General features: G+C 44.5%; 1 protein-coding gene across 1 annotated transcript in view; it reads right to left on the reverse strand.

Annotated features, from left to right (window-relative positions):
• il1rapl2 (interleukin 1 receptor accessory protein-like 2) overlaps positions 1-20,604 on the reverse strand; it is a 390,498-nt gene that overhangs the window by 32,567 nt on the left and 337,327 nt on the right. Inside the window, exons 7-9 of the mRNA XM_069896180.1 lie at positions 18,051-18,196; positions 12,722-12,724; positions 5,073-5,216 (exon numbers count right to left, since the gene is read on the reverse strand). Coding sequence (XP_069752281.1) covers positions 5,073-5,216; positions 12,722-12,724; positions 18,051-18,196 — 293 coding nt within the window. The remainder of the gene's footprint in view (positions 1-5,072; positions 5,217-12,721; positions 12,725-18,050; positions 18,197-20,604) is intronic.

Here is a 20,604-nt window from a genome sequence, read left to right on the forward strand (position 1 = left end):
AAATAACGTATCACTCATTGAATATCATGTTACTTATGCTAGCCCTGTGTCCCCCGAGTTCAGAAGGCTCACGGCTTGGGAGAAAAAGCTGCCTTGTAATCTGGTCATGAGGGCCCAAATGCTTCGGTACCTCTTCCTGGATGGCAGGAGGGAGAATAGATTGCGGAGGAGTGCGTGGAGTCGATCACAATGTTTACGGCTTTCCGCAAGCAACGGTCATTATAAATGCCCATCACGGCAGGGAGAGAGACCCCAATAATCCCCTCAGCAGTCTTTACTGTCTGCGGCAGGGACTTGTGTTCTGAGATGGTAGAGTTCCTGAACCAGGCAGTGATGCAGTTACAGAGGATGCTCTCACTGCATCCCCTGTGGGATGTAGTGAGGGTGGAGGGTGGAAGCTGAACTTTTCTCAACTTCTACAGGAAGTAAAGGCATTGTTGGGCTTTCTTAGCAATGGATCTGGTGTTGGGGGATCAGGAGAGATCCTCCACCAGGTGCATGCCAAGGAATTTTGTGCTCGAGTACCTCGATGGTGGAGCCATCGATTATCAGCAGAGAGTGGTCTCCCTGTGCCCTCCTAAAGTTGACCACCATCTCCTTTATCTTGGTGACATTCAGGTGTAGGTGGTTGTCTCTGCACCAGTCCGTTAGTGATTTCACTTCCTTTCTGTAAGCTGACTTATCATTCTTGCTAATAAGCCCTACCACAGTTGAGTTGTCAGTGAAATTGATGATATGATTGGAACTGTATCTTGTTGCACAGTTATGGATCAACAGGGTAAACTGCAGTGGGCAGCTCTGGGGGACCCCATGTTCAGTGTGATGGTGTTGGACATGCTGTTTCCAATTCAGACTGACTGAGGTTTTCCAGTCAGGAGGCCAAGGATCCAGTTACAGAGCCCACTCCAGTTCACGCTACTAACCCATGACTGCACGGCCAGATCTAGTGCCATCAGTGTCATCAAGTTTGCAGGTGACACAAGAGTATTTGGCCTTGGCACCAACAAAAATTAGTTGCACTATAGAGAAGAGTTGGAAAATCTCATGAAATGGAATTAAATGATGTAAGAGTGACAACCTGAGTCTCAATTTGGAGATGATCATGGACTTCAGCAAGAGCAGGAATGACCACCCTCCACTACACATCAACAACTCTTATATAGAGAGGGTGGAGAGCACCAAGTTCCTTGGAGTTCACTTAACTAGTGACTTATTGTGGACACTCAACATCTTACTTGTCAGGAAGATGCATTTCCCGAGAAGACTGAAGTGAACAAGGCTACCAGCCACCATATTTATGTTAACCTTCTATAGGAGCTCTATCAAGAGCACCTTGGCTGATTGCATCACAGTGTGGTATGATAGCTGCAGAGAAATGGATTGGAGGTCAAATCACAGGACCGTAAGTGTGGCAGAGGGGATCACTGGAGTCTCCCTTTCCCCCATCAAAATGATCTACTGGGATCATTGTCTGAAGAGGTCGTGCAAAATCATTGAGGACCTCTTCCACTCTGCTCAAAGCATCTTTCAGCTGCTCCCGTTGGGAAGAGATACAGGAGTATCAGAGCCAACACTACCAGGCTGAGGAACAGCTTTTTCCCATAGGCAGTGAGAAGGCTGAATGATCAATGGAACTTCTCACCTTCTGAGACTTTCATATTCATGAAACAAAATGTATTTATTAATTCATATAGATGAAATACTTGTCCTGCATATGTATTGTTTGTCTGTATGTGTCTTATGTCTGGTTGTATGTCTACCTTTTTTCTTTGCACTGAAGACTGGTGAATACTGTTTGTTGGGTTATGCTTGTACAATCAGATGACAATAAATGACTTGATATTCCTTCTGGACAGCTTTAAAACCAATGGATGAACATTGAGTTTTCTAATTTCAGGGAAACTCCATCTCTATCTGGTTCAACTGCATTTTGTTTGCCTATTTATATTCTTAATTTTCTCTCTAATTTCCCTCCCTCTACCTGCCTCTCCATGTTTCATACCTTCTGTCCAATACGGTATCAGCTCTTATCTCCTTTGCAGCATCTCCCTCCCATTCTTTTTTCTTTCTCCCTTGATACCACCCCTTCCTATCTTAGTCTCAATAAAGAGCATTTGTCTTCACTCCATTGGGGAAATTACTGGAGACAGTGTCTCAAGAAAGCAGCCTCTAGCCTCAAGGACCCTCAGCACTCAGGCCATGCCCCCTTCTCACTGCTACCATCAGCAAGGAGAATCAGGAGCCTGAAGACGAACAGGCAACATCACAAAAACGACTTACTTCCCCTCTGCCATCAGATTTTTGAAATGACAATGAACTACAGACACTACCTCACTTTTTCTCTTCATTTGTACTAATTAATTTATTTTTAAAAATGTAAGTTATAGCAATTTTTGCATCCCTAATGCTGGCACAAAACAACGAATTACATTACACATAGCCAGAACAATAAATTTTGAAATCTGGCCCAAATTGTTCACTGACCATTTCTAGCTGTGGATGTTGCCTGACCCACTGAGTTCCTCCAGTTTCTTAATGTTTACAATCCTGACACCTGAGTTCAAGTCCCACCATAGTGGTAAAGAAAGCAAATGGAATGCTAGCTTTAGTTTAGAAATGAATTAAACATAAAGGCATGAATGTGATGTTGAGGTTTAATAAGGATTTGGTCAGACCACACTTGGAATATTGTGAGCAGTTCTGGGCTCTATATCTAAGGAACGGTGTGCTGGTATTGGAAAGTGTCCAGAGGAGGTTTACAAGGATGATCCCCAGAATGGAAGGGCTTTCATTTGAGGAACTTCTGAAGGCCCTGGGATTATACTCGCTTAAGAAGAATGGGGGGGGGTGGTAGGGAGCGGGGATATTATTGAAACCTATAGAATACTAAAAAGCCTTGTAGATGTGGAGAGAATGTTTCCTGAGGTGGAGGAGTCTAGGATCAGAGGGGGGCACAGCCTGAGAATTGAAAAAAAATCCCTTTAGAACAAAGATTTTGGAGGAATTTCTTTACCCAGAGGGTGGTGAATTTGTAAAATTTCTCTGCAGTGGACAGCTGGGAAGCCCAAGTCATTGGGGCTATTTGAGGTTCAGATGGCTACATTCTTGATCAGGAAGGGACTCGTATTATGGGAGAAGGCTGGAGTATGAGGTTGAAAAGGATAGTAAATCAGCCATGATGGAACGGTGGGGTGGACTCGATGGTCCTTCTAGCCAAATTCTGCTCCTTTGTCTTATTATCCTATGGTCTTAAACCTGCTGTGGAACTGAAACACAATCTTTGTGTTATATTCCTTCATGACAACCAGGTATGCCAAGGGAAGGGCAATCAGATTTCTAAAATCGTTTTGCCACACCTGTGCCCGCACCATGTCGGACTTGGTGTGTTTTGTTCCAGGTTCCCGAATCAGCACTCTCTTTTATCTTCCCAATTAATAAGCATGAAGCAGCTAATCTCCACCCTTAAAAGACGGTTTGATATTGTTCAAGTATTTCCCTGCAGCGCTGAACACCCGATCACACTGGCTTGTGAGAATGCAGAATGACTGTGTTTTGTTTATTTATTGGGAAGGCAAGCGAGGCTGCTGAGTCGGGAATCTGGAACAAAAAACAGCACTGAAAGAACCTGAAGGTTATGTAGCATCTGTGGAGGCAGAAGGTGCAAGTCAATGATTTGAGTTGAACCACGCAGGGGAGCAGAGGATGGGAAGATGGAATCTGGTAATCACCATCCTCTGTCTCAATCCTTTTATTTAATTCCATCCACTCACCATTCCCTCCCTGTCTCATTCCACATCACCTACCAACCTCTGACCCACCCCTCCATGCATTGCTGTACAATGGCAATCCTACCTCTTCCCTCTCATTCCTGATGTACGATCTCAATCCAAAACATCGGCTTGCATCTTCAGCCTCCACAGATGCTGCCTTACCTTCTGACTCCATTTGAGTTCTGTACTCTATACTAGGATGTGGACACCACCAGGGTGATCAGTATTCACGGTCTATTCTACATTGGACTGAACAAGTAGCTTGCTGGTCCATTTCAGTCCAACCATCTTGACAGCCAGTGTTGATGCATGGCCAGGAATGTACTTCCTAGTCAGGATGGAGTGCATCAAGAAAGGTGGCTTTAATCTCCAATGCAGTACCAGTTTGGGATCTGCTCCAAGCTTCAGATAAAGAACTTAATTTGGCAACTAAAGTAAAACTATCTGTTTCCATTTGTGCTTTATGAAGGTCAGAAAACAAAACTTCCCAAGAGGAAGAAGAAGATTCACTCATATGAAACATAGAGTCACTGGGCCTTTCTCTGTGAAACCAATGGAATTCACACACACACACACACACACACACACACACACACACACACACACACACACACACACACACACACACACACACACACACACACACACACACACACACACACACACACTCTCTCTCTCTCTCTCTAACCGCCAGAATTTCAAACACTTATCCTGTCCACGGATCCTATTTCTGGTCAGGTGTCATGGTGTAATGTAACATAGATGTGATGGTTTGGATGGTATTTAAAAATTCCTCACAGTAGAACTTCATGGCTAATTTTAAATGACACACAATTTAGTTCACCTGTCATCCATTTTGAGTCATATAGTTTCTTATCTATACTTTCTGATGAAAAATAATTGATATCAGTACCTTGTGAGGACTCGAATTTCCACATAAAACTTGAGTTTGAAAATAAATCCACAACTGCAATACATCATTCCAACTCTTTCTGTAAATGAACATCATCTTCCAATTCAATAAAATCCCGTTATCTGCATTTCAAGTCTCCGGTAGCCTCAAGCAACCGTCAAAAATCGTGGAAAATTAATAGGTAAAAAAATGCAAAAGTTCAAAATTAGTGACACTTAGCAGTCAGTTCTCTAAAAACGCAGCACACAATCTCAAGCAACCAGCAAATTCACTTCTCTGGCATCTACTAATCCCAATAGGTGCCAGATATCAGGGGCTTTACTGTACATGATTTATTATTTATCACTGGAGGAAGAAAAATAATATTGTTCAAGCTTTTGGCTACTTACCATCTTCTGTCTCATCACTCCCAAAGTGGCTCCGGTAAAAGAGCATAATCTCAATGTTGTAGCATTTGTAAATTGTCACAAGGAAGGTGATCAGGAGAAGGATAGCTCCCAAACCTCCTGCAAGTTCCACTCTGTACATTAGGTCTGGAACAGAGAAGAAGGCAATGATGCTAACATGTATATATTTACTGTAGAGCACAGTGTTCAGCACCTGGCAAGATAACAATAATGAGTTTATTGCCCTATACATTTACAATGTACAAATACATCAAATGACTTACTTGCTCCAGTAAAAAAAAGCCACAAACAACTAAAATCAACAATATAATTCACTGAATTATAGAGACAATAAATAATACAAAAAATAGATAATAAATATCCTCCGGCAAAAAAATTCACCAAATAAATATTCTGTGATCCATTAAATGGCTGTTCTTCTGGCTAATGGAAGTGAAACAATTTCCATGACGCAAGGTTCAATGTCAATTCGAGTTTATTGTCGCATGCACATGTACAATGCACGGACCCACCAAAATTCTGACTTGCTGTCACCAAATAGTATATAAGATACACCAACTCCAATTGCAAAAGCTTAAATGAGCACAGCATGCCAGGCCAGAAAAAGAGATAATAAATATCCAATGATAGATAGATGGATAAATAAATAAATGCAAAGCTATTATAGTGCCAGTGACCTGGGTTCGAATCCTGAGCTGTCTGTAAGGTGTTTGCACATTTCTCTCCAGTTCTACATGGGTTTCCTCCAGGTTTCCAAAATATACATGGTCGTAAGTTAATTTGGGAGTAATTGGGTGACATGGGTTTAAATCACCAGAATCAGGTTCTAACATGTGGCAAATAAAATTTTAAATTTAAATTTTAAAACATCAAATTGAATATTCACAGTTACACTCAGTCCAAGTGTTGTTTCAGTCATGCAGGCAGATATTTTGGTGGCCTGGGAGGAGTTTATAGTGAGTGTTAGGGTTGTCCTGGCATAAAACTGATCTTGTACTTGGAAGTTCTGGTCTTCAGGCTTTTGTACCTGCCTGAAGGGACCAGCTAGAAGAGGTTGTAACCAGGGGATCCTTTATAATGTTGGTTGATTTCTTGAAGCCATTTTTCCCACTCACAATGTTTTTAATAGATGGGTGACTGGTGCCTGATGGACTTGGCTAGGTTGGCCAGCTTCTGGAGTCTTACACATTCTTGGGCAGTTGAGATTCCATACTAGGCTGTGATGTAGCCGGTCAATATACCTTCCACAGTGGACCTGTAGAAGTTCCACAGAGTATCCAGCAACATGCCAAATCTCCTCAGATCTCTTTAGAAAATAGAGGCATTAATGTGCCTTCTTTATTGTTGCCTTGTTGTGCTGGATCTCTCATCCTTTGATATGTGAACTCCCAGGAATTTGAAGGTGCTAACCCTCTCTACCACCATCCTGTCAATGAAGACAGGTTCAGTAACTAGTCAGAAAACTGTAAGGTGGTTGTATGAAAACTGGAGATGAGATAAGGATTCTATTTCCCACAGCAAGTTGTGTTCTGGAAGCACTCACAAAAGTAACTTTCAGTAAGGAATGGACACTTGAAGAAGTAACTAATATAGTGAAAGTAATAGATACTTCATATTGTTGCAGTTACAGAATTAATTTACCCATCATCCTCATTTATTATTCACAATCAATATTATCCAGAACATTGAATATTAATGCAGAGATGTGACACTGTTATAAAACATTGGCTTGGCTACATTTGGAGTGCTGTCGACAGTTCTGGTCACAGCACTGTAGGAAGAATATAAATGCTCTGGAGAAATGCAAAGGAGATTCACCAAGATGTTGCCTGGGTGTGATAGTACAGATTCTATCACCAATGTGTATATGTACATATGTTCTTTTCTTTGGCTTGGCTTCGCGGACGAAGATTTATGGAGGGGGTAAAAAGTCCACGTCAGCTGCAGGCTCGTTTGTGGCTGACCAGTCCGATGCGGGACAGGCAGACACGATTGCAGCGGTTGCAAGGGAAAATTGGTTGGTTGGGGTTGGGTGTTGGGTTTTTCCTCCTTTGCCTTTTGTCAGTGAGGTGGGCTCTGCGGTCTTCTTCAAAGGAGGCTGCTGCCCGCCAAACTGTGAGGCGCCAAGATGCACGGTTTGAGGCGTTATCAGCCCACTGGCGGTGGTCAATGTGGCAGGCACCAAGAGATTTCTTTAGGCAGTCCTTGTACCTTTTCTTTGGTGCACCTCTGTCACGGTGGCCAGTGGAGAGCTCGCCATATAATACGATCTTGGGAAGGCGATGGTCCTCCATTCTGGAGACGTGACCCATCCAGCGCAGCTGGATCTTCAGCAGCGTGGACTCGATGCTGTCGACCTCTGCCATCTCGAGTACCTCGACGTTAGGGGTGTGAGCGCTCCAATGGATGTTGAGGATGGAGCGGAGACAACGCTGGTGGAAGCGTTCTAGGAGCCGTAGGTGGTGCCGGTAGAGGACCCATGATTCGGAGCCGAACAGGAGTGTGGGTATGACAACGGCTCTGTATACGCTTATCTTTGTGAGGTTTTTCAGTTGGTTGTTTTTCCAGACTCTTTTGTGTAGTCTTCCAAAGGCGCTATTTGCCTTGGCGAGTCTGTTGTCTATCTCATTGTCGATCCTTGCATCTGATGAAATGGTGCAGCCGAGATAGGTAAACTGGTTGACCGTTTTGAGTTTTGTGTGCCCGATGGAGATGTGGGGGGGCTGGTAGTCATGGTGGGGAGCTGGCTGATGGAGGACCTCAGTTTTCTTCAGGCTGACTTCCAGGCCAAACATTTTGGCAGTTTCCGCAAAGCAGGACGTCAAGCGCTGAAGAGCTGGCTCTGAATGGGCAACTAAAGCGGCATCATCTGCAAAGAGTAGTTCACGGACAAGTTTCTCTTGTGTCTTGGTGTGAGCTTGCAGGCGCCTCAGATTGAAGAGACTGCCATCCGTGCGGTACCGGATGTAAACAGCGTCTTCATTGTTGGGGTCTTTCATGGCTTGGTTCAGCATCATGCTGAAGAAGATTGAAAAGAGGGTTGGTGCGAGAACACAGCCTTGCTTCACGCCATTGTTAATGGAGAAGGGTTCAGAGAGCTCATTGCTGTATCTGACCCGACCTTGTTGGTTTTCGTGCAGTTGGATAATCATGTTGAGGAACTTTGGGGGACATCCGATGCGCTCTAGTATTTGCCAAAGCCCTTTCCTGCTCACGGTGTCGAAGGCTTTGGTGAGGTCAACAAAGGTGATGTAGAGTCCTTTGTTTTGTTCTCTGCACTTTTCTTGGAGCTGTCTGAGGGCAAAGACCATGTCAGTGGTTCCTCTGTTTGCGCGAAAGCCGCACTGTGATTCTGGGAGAATATTCTCAGCGACACTAGGTATTATTCTATTTAGTAGAATCCTAGCGAAGATTTTGCCTGCAATGGAGAGCAACGTGATTCCCCTGTAGTTTGAGCAGTCTGATTTCTCGCCTTTGTTTTTGTACAGGGTGATGATGGTGGCATCACGAAGATCCTGAGGCAGTTTACCTTGGTCCCAACAAAGCTTGAAAAACTCATGCAGTTTGGCATGCAGAGTTTTGCCGCCAGCCTTCCAGACTTCTGGGGGGATTCCATCCATACCTGCTGCTTTGCCACTTTTCAGTTGTTCGATTGCCTTATATGTCTCATCCAGGGTGGGAACCTCATCCAGCTCTAGCCTTAGGGGCTGTTGAGGGAGCTGGAGCAGGGCGGAATCTTGGACTGAGCGGTTGGTACTGAAAAGAGATTGGAAGTGTTCTGACCATCGGTTGAGGATGGAGATCTTGTCGCTGAGGAGGACTTTGCCGTCTGAGCTGCGCAGCGGGCTTTGGACTTGGGGTGAGGGGCCGTACACAGCCTTTAGAGCCTCGTAGAAACCCCTGAAGTCGCCAATGTCCGCGCTGAGCTGTGTTCGTTTGGCGAGGCTAGTCCACCACTCATTTTGGATCTCCCGGAGTTTGCGCTGAAGATGGCTGCATGCGCGACGGAAGGCTTGTTTCTTCTCTGGACAGGACGGCTTTGTAAGGTGAGCCTGGTGGGCAGCTCGCTTCTTTGCCAGCAGCTCCTGGATTTCCTGGCTGTTTTCGTCAAACCAGTCCTTGTTTTTCCTGGAGGAGAAGCCCAGTACCTCTTCAGTGGATTGCAGTATGGTAGCCTTCAACTGATCCCAGAGGGTTTCAGGGGACGGGTTTCAGTCCGACTCCCGACGACTCCACACAGGCTTTAAGCAGCCTGTTAATGGCGGCGGCCCCGATCCGGGCAGGAGCAAGGGGGAGACGGCGGCCCCAGTCCGGGCACAGGGAGAGCAGCAGCGGCCCCGGCCCCGGTCCGGGCGAAGGGTAGACGGCGGCGGCCCCGATACGGGCAGGAGCAAGGGGGAGACGGCGGCCCCGGCCTCGGTCGAGTGAGGCAGGCGGAGGCCCCGGTCCGGACAGGGAGTGGGAGGCGGCGGCCCCAGTCCAGGCACAGGGAGAGCAGCAGCGGCCCCGGCCCGGGCGAAGGGTAGACGGCGGCGGCCCCGATACGGGCAGGAGCAAGGGGGAGACGGCGGCCCCGGCCTCGGTCGAGTGAGGCAGGCGGAGGCCCCGGTCCGGGCAGGGAGTGGGAGGCGGTGGCCCCAGTCCAGGCACAGGGTGAACTGCGGCGGCCTCGGCCCCGGTCCGGGCAGTATGGACCGACCTAGGAGGGGAGGCAGGCCCCTCCAGCCCGGGTAAGAAACCTGCATAGGAGAAGGCCACTCCGATATAAAACCTACGACCCAAGGAACTCGCTGCCACGTCCCAGCTTGCTTGGCCACGGCACACGAACCATGGGTGTAAAGGGTGGGGCCAGTACTGCGCGCACTGCACTCCACCTAAAAGCTCCTTTGCGCAGGCCCGAGGACAGGTCCACGTCCTCCCCCTCAACGTCCTCCCCCTCCACGTCCTCCCCCTCCACGTCCTCCCCCTCCACGTCCTCCCCCTCCACGTCCTCCCCCTCCACGTCCTCCCCCTCCACGTCCTCCCCCTCAAAAGATGCTCACAAACTCAAGCTAGCATGCTGGAACATCAGAACCATGCTAGACAAGACTGACAGCCACCGACCTGAACGTCGGTCTGCCCTCATTGCACATGAACTCCTCAGACTTGACATCGACATAGCCGCTCTCAGTGAAGTCCGCCTGGCAGATGTAGGCAGCCTCCAAGAACGCGGCGCGGGCTACACACTCTACTGGTCTGGCAAGCCTTCGGATGAACGACGCCTATCTGGTGTAGGCTTCATGGTCAAGAGCTTCATTGCCTCCAAACTCGAAAACCTTCCGACAGGCCTCTCGGACCGAATCATGTCCATGCGACTCCCACTTCAAAACAAGCGTCACATCACCCTCATCAGTGTCTATGCTCCAACCCTCCAGGCGGAACCAGCGGAAAAGAACAAGTTCTACACCGACCTGCGCAACCTCATCCAACGTACCCCTACAGCCGACAAGGTTGTCATCCTGGGCGACTTCAACGCTCGTGTCGGCAAAGACTCAGAAACCTGGCCAGGAATCCTGGGCAAGCATGGCGTCGGCAAGTGCAACGACAATGGGCGCCTCCTGTTGGAGCTCTGCGCAGAACAGCGGCTTGTCATTACAAACACCCTTTTTCAGCAGAGGGACAGCCTTAAGACCACCTGGATGCATCCCCGATCCAAACACTGGCACCTCCTGGACTACATCCTGGTGCGAGAAAGTGACAAACAAGATGTGCTCCACACCAGGGTCATGCCTAGCGCGGAATGCCACACTGACCACCGGCTGGTTCGCTGCAAGCTCAACCTTCACTTCAAGCCAAAGCCCAGGAACAATAAAGCCCCCAGAAAGAGGTTCAATGTTGGAAAACTGCAGTCAGACGAAGCGAGAGGAAACTTCCAGGCAAACCTCAAAGCAAAGCTCGACGTTGCAACCCGCCTCACGGACCCGTCCCCTGAAACCCTCTGGGATCAGTTGAAGGCTACCATACATATGTACAGATGGAGGAAAAACCCAACACCCAACCCCAACCAACCAATTTTCCCCTGCAGCCGCTGCAACCGTGTCTGCCTGTCCTGCATCGGACTTGTCAGCCACAAACGAGCCTGCAGCTGACGTGGACTTTTACCCCCTCCATAAATCTTCGTCCGCGAAGCCAAGCCAAAAGAAAGAAGAGAGTAGGATGACTGTGATTGGCTGAGAGTGTAGCCACACCTACTGGCAGGTCTTAAAGGATTGCTCCTAGCCAGACCAGGTCATCCTGGACTGGCCGACCTACTTGTGATATGCTCCAGTCTTTTAGTTAATAAAAGCCTTGGTTTGGATCAACAAGTCTTTGGTTCTTTCGACACGCATGACACTGGGATAGAGCATTTCAGCTATGAGGAGACAGCAGATGGGTTACCTTTTTTTTCCCCCTTAGACATATACAAAGTTACAGTGGTTATAGATAGCAGAATATTATCCTTCATAGCAGAGGTATGAGTTTTACATTGACTTACATTTCTTTCTTTGTTTGCATTTCTCTTGTTTGCATATGTATCTTTTTCTTAAGTACAGTTTACACTAACAATAAGTAGAAATTCTGCCTGGCCACAGCGAGAAGTATCTCAGGGTTGTATATGATGTTATGTATGTACTCTGACAATAAATTATTGAACTTGAGTGCTTGAATAACCAATGTATGGAGGCTGTGGATCAAAGTGCTGATCCAGGGGATCAGTACAGATGTGTGCTTGTTATTCCCATTGTCATGGTGAACATGAAGAACCTATTTCTGTGCAGATTGACTCTTGGAATATTAGTATATGTGGAGCAGGTGGATAGGAATTTGTCTTAGATTGTTGGCACTAAAGTAGGTAACAATAGTGGCAGCTGTTCCTTATATTGAATTGTGAAATTTGGTTTCATTGCAGTCAACAGAATCAAATTTCTGAAACTCAGCATTATGCGTAGCAACTGTTATATTTTGCACTGAGGTCAAATGATCAAATTTGATGCATTCAAATAAATTTTAACCGGCAAGTTAATAAATATTTTATTCAGAATGCCAATGCGATTTCTTAATTGTTTGTTGCTTTGAAAGGAATTTTCTAATTCCCTCCTCTCATGTTTATTCTCTGCTTTTGCCAGCACAGTTAATCTTCATAATACTCTTATCTTGTAAGCTTAGAATTCTTTATGGTTTTAATGTTCTTCTTGTCTGCATTAGTGTTGTTGGCCACATATTTTTAAACCTTTATCAGCCACAGTAAACATCATATGGGTTCTAAAGTCACCGGAGCATGCAATTTATTCAGTTACTGTTTATTGCGTTTATTCCAAGAAACTTTGCATCCAGGGGAATCAAACAGATATTTTCAGGATTGCATTTGAAGATTGTTTTTGACCATTAAAAAGTTGCCTTATGATCAATTCCACCACACTTTTACACCAGTGAAAATTTTATTAGTTTGATAGCATAGTTATATGGAGAGATAGTTATTGCTACAGTGTACTTACAGTTACATGGAGCTGACAGGATGGTGGTACTTTTCTCTTTACCCTGCACACTTTGACCTACTACACTGTTCTTATTTGTCTGTCTGTTTATCTATCTATCTATCATTATTGCATTACCTGCTATATAAATTGATTTGCCTGGATAGTAAAATTAAGCTTTTTATTGTACTTGAGCACATGTGACCAGAAACTATATATTTAATTCAATTCAAGAATAGTAGCAACATTTTGAGATTATTAAAAGCAGTTGCAGCTTCAAGAGGCGGCAAAGCACCACTTCCTGCTCAGCACTGAAACATTGCACATTGAATTGAACAGTGCAGGGGAAGGCCTTCCGGCCCACTATGTCTGTACCTAGATTAGCACCAATTTATCCTCTTCTGCATTCACACAATCCATGTCGCTCCATTCCCTGCATGTTATCTAACCTCTTCCTAAATACTTCTATTGTATCTGCTTCCACCACTACCCAGGTGTAAAAAAGTGTTGAGGGCATTCTGGAGTCTGGCAATTGAGACAAATAAGAACAGTGTAGTAGGTCAAAGTGTGCAGGGTAAAGAGAAAAGTACCACCATCCTGTCAGCTCCAAGTAACTGTAAGTACACTGTAGCAATAACTATCTCTCCATATAACTTTGGTATCAAACTAATAAAGTTTTCATTGGTGTAGAAGTGCGGTGGAATTGATCATAAGGCAACTTTTTAATGGTCAAAAACAATCTTCAAATGCAATCCTGAAAATATCTGTTTGATTCCCCTGGATGCAAAGTTTCTTGGAATAAATGCAATAAACATTAACTGAATAAATTGAGACCATCTTAGCTAAGTGCAGGCAAGCAGGGATAGGAGGTGGTGAATATGCTACCATGTGGCACATTATATTCCACAATCTATCAACTTCATCTCTATCGTCTACGTTACACATGTATCACATTTTGCTGATGCTGTTAGATGTTAAGGATGCCATGATATTGGCTTTATCATTTATTTCGAGTGAACATTTTCAGAAAGAAAGTAAAACACAAAAATTTGTAGACACTATGGTTGAAGTAAAAACACAAAATGCTGGAGAAACTCAGCAGGTCAAACAGTGTCCTTCACATAACAAAGGTAAAGATACATCACCAATGTTTTGGGGTCGAGCCCTTCATCAAGGTATCAGAAAGAAAGTTGAACAGGGGCCAGAACATTTGTTTTTATTGAGGACCTGCCCTTGATGTGCTATTCATTCTGGAATATCATGGTGCTGAACAATTTGAACAATTAAATCATGGTGTAAATGTTCAGGTCAGGCAAAATGAACAGAACTTTTTCTTTAAGTGGTTCTGAATCCTTCAAACCACATCAGACTAAAACTGTGTAGGACAGAGGAGTTTTCACAGTGAGAGATGGCGGTGAGATCAAAGGATCTCTCATACTGAGGGCTCAAAAGTAATTATGACACATCTTCAGAAGTTGGAAAACATGGGGCAGGATAAGATTTGGGACAAACGGGGATTAGAACATAGATCGTTACAGGCCCTCCAGCCCACAGTTAGTGTGCAATGCTATTACAGCATCCGCAACCCCGGTTTGAATCCTGTTCTGCCAGTACAGAGTTTGTATATTTTCTCCATGACCTGAGTAGGTTTCCTTTGGGTGGTCTGGTTTCATGCCATGTTCCAAAGATGTACTGGGTTGTAGGTTAATGAGTCACATGGGTGTATTTTGGCAGCGCAGGCTCGTGAGCTGTATCTGTTACTGTGCTGTATCTCTAAATTAAATGAAATTAATTGCTTTATCAATCTAATCCTTCCCTACCTCAAACCTATAACATTCTTATTTTTTTTTTTACATCCACATGACAATCTAAGAGTCTTAAATCTCCCTATTGTACCAGCCTCCACCACCATACCTGGCCATGAATTCTAGACACCAACCACTGCCTCCAATGCTCCTGCAGCCTCTGCAGCTGCACAAGATTCTAGTTCAGTTCAAACCATTGGCAACCCGAGCCCAGATCCAAACCTCTGACATGATCAGGAAGTCTACAGTGCCCATCACTCGTCGGGAGCCCTTCTTGCCCACTTGAATCCCAGTTCCGATACCGGGTTCTCGTGAACCAGCCTCCAGCAACCTGCAACCAGGAGAGTCCTTTGACCTCAAATTGGCAGCAGCCCATGGCCTTTGTGGGTTCCTCACCCTCAAATTGCCTGTGGTGTCCTTCAGTCGCTGAGCCCTTTGCCAGTCCACCACCATGATTACCGCCCTTTGGGTTGTCTGCTCTGCTACTCTGTCTCATCAAGGGGTGTTCTCCTTGTTTATGATACCTTGCACCAGTCCACTGCGTCCCTAGAGTCTGCAACCCCTCGAGGCTGCTGCAGAACATAAGCACCGCCATCTTGGGACCAGACCCCACGGTCGCAGGATTTTAACTAAAATCCCATCATCTCCTTTAACAGGCCATTTTAAGACTGTACAGAGCCGTTCACTGTAGGACTGGTGGTAAGACCCTTTGGGGAATCGCCTTGCTCTGCTCTCCACTCTTCCCGGGTCCACACAGCAGCATTGCTGCCATCACAGAAGCTCCAGGAGTGCTGGCATTTCTTTCCACTTTCAATTCTTTTTCTAGCAAAAGTGAATCCATCAATCTTGGGATAAAATTAATAATACATACAGCAGTTCCTCATGTATAGTAAAGACGTATTTCCCACATTCTCTGCAAAAATGTCTTGCACTAATTGTAAGGTTTGCACCATCCTCCTCCTCTTCCACACTATTGATGAATCATCAAGGTACAATTCAGTTGATCGTGATATATAGAAACAATACAAGATCCTGATTTGGTGTGAGATAATCTAACATATGCAACATATGCAACTTAAAATCCTTCCAAATGGTGGATAGATTTCCAATGCTATTGCAACAGCATACACTGGTGTTCCAATAGCCTAAGGATACCACATATCTTTGGTTTCATTCAGCAAGTTCTGCAGTCAAGAAGCTAATCATGTTTATAATTAAACTACAAGATTGATAACCTCTGACCCAATGATGCACTTCCCCAATCCATTAATTAACCTCATTTAATGCAGATTATTCCTAAAACACATAGGAGACTGCAGATGCTGAAATCTGAAGCAAAAAAATCAATCTGCTGGGGGAACTCATCTGGTCAAGTAGCATAAGTGGGAGAGGAAACGTGGTCGATGTTTCAGATCCGGAACCTTCATTAAGACTATGACTATTTCTCCTTTCACAAGAATGCATTCTCCAGTCACCAATTAAATAAATATGTTTTATTTGCTCATTCATTGAGAAAGGCTTTATATTACTCTACCAATACTGATCTAATATAGTATTTGGTACAGCATCATTCACGATGTGGATAGGTCTTAAGAGTAAGAAAAAGATAGTTACAGAACTTGCACACATTGATCCACTCACAATGCTTTGACACTTTGCTTTTAACTGTATGACTTGCATCAATTGAACCATAGTGTCATAAAGAGACCAACATACTAGGCTGCCGACACACAAAAGACTGAAGTTGCTTGAATCTGAAGCAACATACAATCTTCTGGAAGAACTCAGCAGGGCGAACAGCGTCAGTGGGAGAGAAAGAATGGTCGTCATTGCATACTGTGACAGAGGGTATGGAAGAGAGAGAGAGAGATCTGCTATCATGAGGACAGGAATGGAACAGAGGTCAAATGGAATGGTCTCCCTCTCTCACTCTTCCCTGTAAGTCCCAAATAATCACTTGAAACTGTTCCTCTAAACTTTCACATTTTAGGAAATGCAAATCATTCTCTTTATACCAATGAAGGCAATTGTTCCAAAATCTTATATAATGTATGGCAATTACTCAAATGCAAGCAGCAGAGTCCTATTATAATCATTCCAGTGGTCATGCACAATTAAGATCACTCTCAATAAATCCTCTGGGGTGTGGCCCATTATTGATCCTCCAGTTATGAAGGAGTGCATTCCATTCACCTTCTGAGTTATTTTGTGCACCTGAATGACTGCATTCCAGTGGCATGCACACGGAGCCAGAAATCTCAGTGTGCCCTTCACAACATCACTCGATATTGCTCAGCACCTTTCCCCCACTGTTACTGTCTATGGCACAGAGTGTTCATAGAAAATACATCAGACTCCACATTTCTTGCCTCTGGATCCTGCTGACAAATCCATCTCCTAATGATCCATACTGTTCATAAATCTTGAGCCCATTAGAGTTACAAGCACGCCAATTTGTCATGTTTGTGTTCCCACTGACTACCTTCAAGCATTGCAGCACGATTAAAGAGACCAAGTGTGGAAAAATAAATGATGGATTTGGCCTACTTTTTGATACCCTGGAGAATTACATGCACCTATTCAATTAATCTGACCAAGAGATAGTTTTAATCTTTGGATCACAATCATTTCAGTTTGTACTTTGGCTTTCTCTGTGAAACACTATTTTATGAGGCAATTGTCTTTTCATTTGGAATATGAATCATTGTTTTAATGCTGAAGGATTATCATCAAAGTTGTATTTATCATACTTATTAGTGGATTTTCAAGCTTGTAAAATTTGAATGATAAAATTGAAGAAAAATGACATAGATTTGAACACTAAACTAAAGAAATATCAATATATTTTTAAAAATAGGTTAAATAAGGCAGTATTGTTTGATGGAATAACAAAGATATTGGTTTGTCACAAGATATTAATATTCTCTGGAATATTTATGAAACCATACACTGGAATATTGTATCAATTTGCAGCTGATTTTAAAAAAACATTAGAATTAGACTTTAAAAAAAAAATTTGAAGGAATTGTGACATAAATAGCAGAGGGTGCTCAAAACACACTCCCCATCAGGTGGAGTGCAGAAACAGTTCCAAACTTTGGAAATACAATATTTTCAAAACCTATCGTGTCTGTAATGCCGGGAAACTTGACAAGGCACCTTACACGAGCTTTAACAAACATCTGCTCATTTGTTGGGAAAGTGGACCAAAAGCTTGGAAAGAAGGTACACACAGAGGCAGAGGATGGCAAAGCTGCAAAGCTCAAAGCTGGTGGTGGAGAAAATATTCTGGAAAATGCAGGAGGGCAAAATTGGAAGCATGGAAGGTTTTGCAAGAGGGTCAAAATCCAGGAGTGATTAAAAAAAAACATGGATGGGAGTGTTAAAGTTGTTGGATTGAGAAACTTCAGCAGCTTCAAGTGAACTGAATTGGAGGCAATGAGGATGGAGGCAGTGGAGCTATAAGTGAGCGGCAGATTATGTCAGATGGAAAAAGGTGAAAGCAACGTTGGAATCGGCAAGTCAAGGCAATTAACTATAAACCAACAATATGCCAAGGGTTGCTGCTTTTTACTTCAGTCTGATTGTCGTTTATCTTCAGAAATAGAAATGATAAGAGGTCAGATCGTTTTGTCAAAACCCACCACATTGCTGACATTTACCTTTTCTCTGGAGAAGAATGCTGGCTTGTGTGCGTCCAATCCGATTTTCTACAATGCAAGTGTAATTCCCCAAGTCTTCCTCCTTCACCAAATCAAATAACAGCAACAATTCCACTTCCTTCTCTCCAAGGTGCTCACTTAGAACCCTACAGGAAAGACAAAGGTGACACTTCTATCTGCTGTGCTGTGAGAAAAAAAAACTCAGTAGGTCAATTAGCAACTGTGGAAAAGGGAAATAGTTAGCGATTCAGGTTTGATGTCTTTGTTCAAAATGGGAGTGAGGGAAACAAGGTCGCACAGAGGTGGAAAAAAAAGATCAGATTTATTCAATGTTCAGATTTAATGTCAGACTACACACATGACATCACACACAACCATGAGATTCTTTTTCCTGTGGGCAAGGCAGAATTACAACTTAATCGTAGCGCAAAAAAACCTGTACACAACATACACGTAAACAAATAAAGAAATGTAAACAAACTGACTGCACACTTTAGAGAATCAATAAAGTGTAAAAGAGTCCTTAAATGAATCCCTGATTGTGTTTATTGTTGAGGAGTTTGATGCTGTTCCTGAACCTGATGGTGTGAGTCTTGTAGCACCTATACCTCTTGACGAGAACAGCATGTGTGTAAGACGGTGTGGAAGCTTGATGATTGCTGCTGCTCTCTGATGCCAGTATTCCCTGGAGATGCCCTCTGCCATTTATGCTACCTAATATGTGATTCCACCACCAAACACATATTCCTCGCTCCTCCCTTCTCCGCCTTCTGCAGGGACCGCTTGCTCCATCCATGAATCCCTTGCCCACTCCTCCCTCCCCAATAATTGTCCCCTTGGGATATTCCTCTGTGATCACTTGTACTCACACTTCCCTCAGCACCATAGGGGGCCCTAAACAACCCTTCCAATTGAATCGGTATTTCACTTTTGAATCTGCAGGGGGTCATCTACTGCATCCGGTGCTCCCACTACATCGGAGAGACTGGACGCAGACTTAGTAATTGCATTGTTGAGCACCTTGGCTCTATCCCCCACAATAGCATGGATCTCTCAGTGCCCACCCATTTCAATTCTCCATCTCATTCCCTTGCCGAGATGTCTCTCCATGGTCTCATGTACTGCCAGGCTGATACCACCCGTACATTCGAGGAACAACACTTCATCTTCTGACTGCGCACGCTCCAACCGGATGGCTAATATGGACTTCTCTGGGTTTCGTTAAAATCCTCCCCACCCCCTGCTTCCCCCATCGTCTCTCCATTCTCTTTTGCACAGATGTGATCAATTCCACCTGGTCCTTTATCACATCCAATTAACACCTTGTGTTGGTCTGGATTCCTCCCCCATTGTTTGAATTCTGAGACTTATCTGATATATCCTGCTTCTGCCCTCTTCTGATTTTTGTCCCCATATGTGATGCAACTGATCAGCATGCTTTCCATCCCATATCTGTAGACATTTTCTAGGATTCTGATGTTATACCAAACCTCGACAAACTCCTGAGGAAGTAGAGGCTCTGATGTGCTTTCTTCATGATGCCGTTAGTAGGTTAAGTCCAGGAAAGATGCTCTGAGATAGTATTCCCAAGAACTTAAATTTGCTCATCCTCTCCACTCTGATCCCCCAATCCCCCTGGATTGTTTAACCCTGGTTTTCACTTTAATTCAATGATCAGCTCCTTGGTTTTGGTGACATTGAGTGCGAGGATTGTGTTGATGCACCATTCAGCCAAGTTTTCAATCTCCCTCCTGTGTGCTGACTTATCACTTTTTTCCCTCTCTTTTCTCAGTCCTGAATCAGACTTTCAATGCCCTCCATGGATACTTCCTCATCCCCTGAGTTCCCACAGCAGTTTGCTTTTTGTAGGTGGTTGGACCTTGGACACTGCCCTGAGGAACTCCTGTCATGATGGCCTCCAAGAAGCAAGCACGTATCCTTGTCTGTGGTATTACTCAAGAGTTTTTCCCTTCATTGATTTGACTTTAGATCCTTGGTTCCATACTTGTTCAGTTTGTTGAGTGGCTTCACTCTGTCCGCTGCAACAGCAAGGACTTCTCGGTGGCCAACCACAACAATTCCACACTCCACTGCTGCACTGACATGGTCTCATGTACTGCCAAGTTGAAGCACTCGCAAATTAGTGGAACAATACCTTATATTCTGCTGTGACAGTCTCAAACCAGATGGCATCAATATTGATTTATCTGCGGGATTTATCCCTTTTCCTTAATTTCTCTATCTCCTTCCAGCTCCCCACCCCTTTCTTCTCCAATCAGAGAGCTGTCTTTATTAGTCCTCTCCCCTCTCCCCCTTCACTTCTTAGCTCTGTGCTTGTCGACCCTCCAACCTATATCCGCCTATTACTTTGGCCTGTTAGCCGATGTTTCTCCTTCATCCAACACCCCACACCCCCCTTCTCCTACTTTTTATTCAGGTGTCTGCCTAAAGTAGGGATCTGGCCCAAAATGTCAACTGCTTTTTTACTTCCTAGGGATGGTGTGTGACTTGCTGAGTTTCTCCACTTTATTTGTGTACTGCCCTTGGTCAAATG

This window comes from Narcine bancroftii, chromosome 8, assembly GCF_036971445.1.
Source record: "Narcine bancroftii isolate sNarBan1 chromosome 8, sNarBan1.hap1, whole genome shotgun sequence".
In the NCBI taxonomy this organism is placed as follows: Eukaryota; Metazoa; Chordata; class Chondrichthyes; order Torpediniformes; family Narcinidae; genus Narcine; species Narcine bancroftii.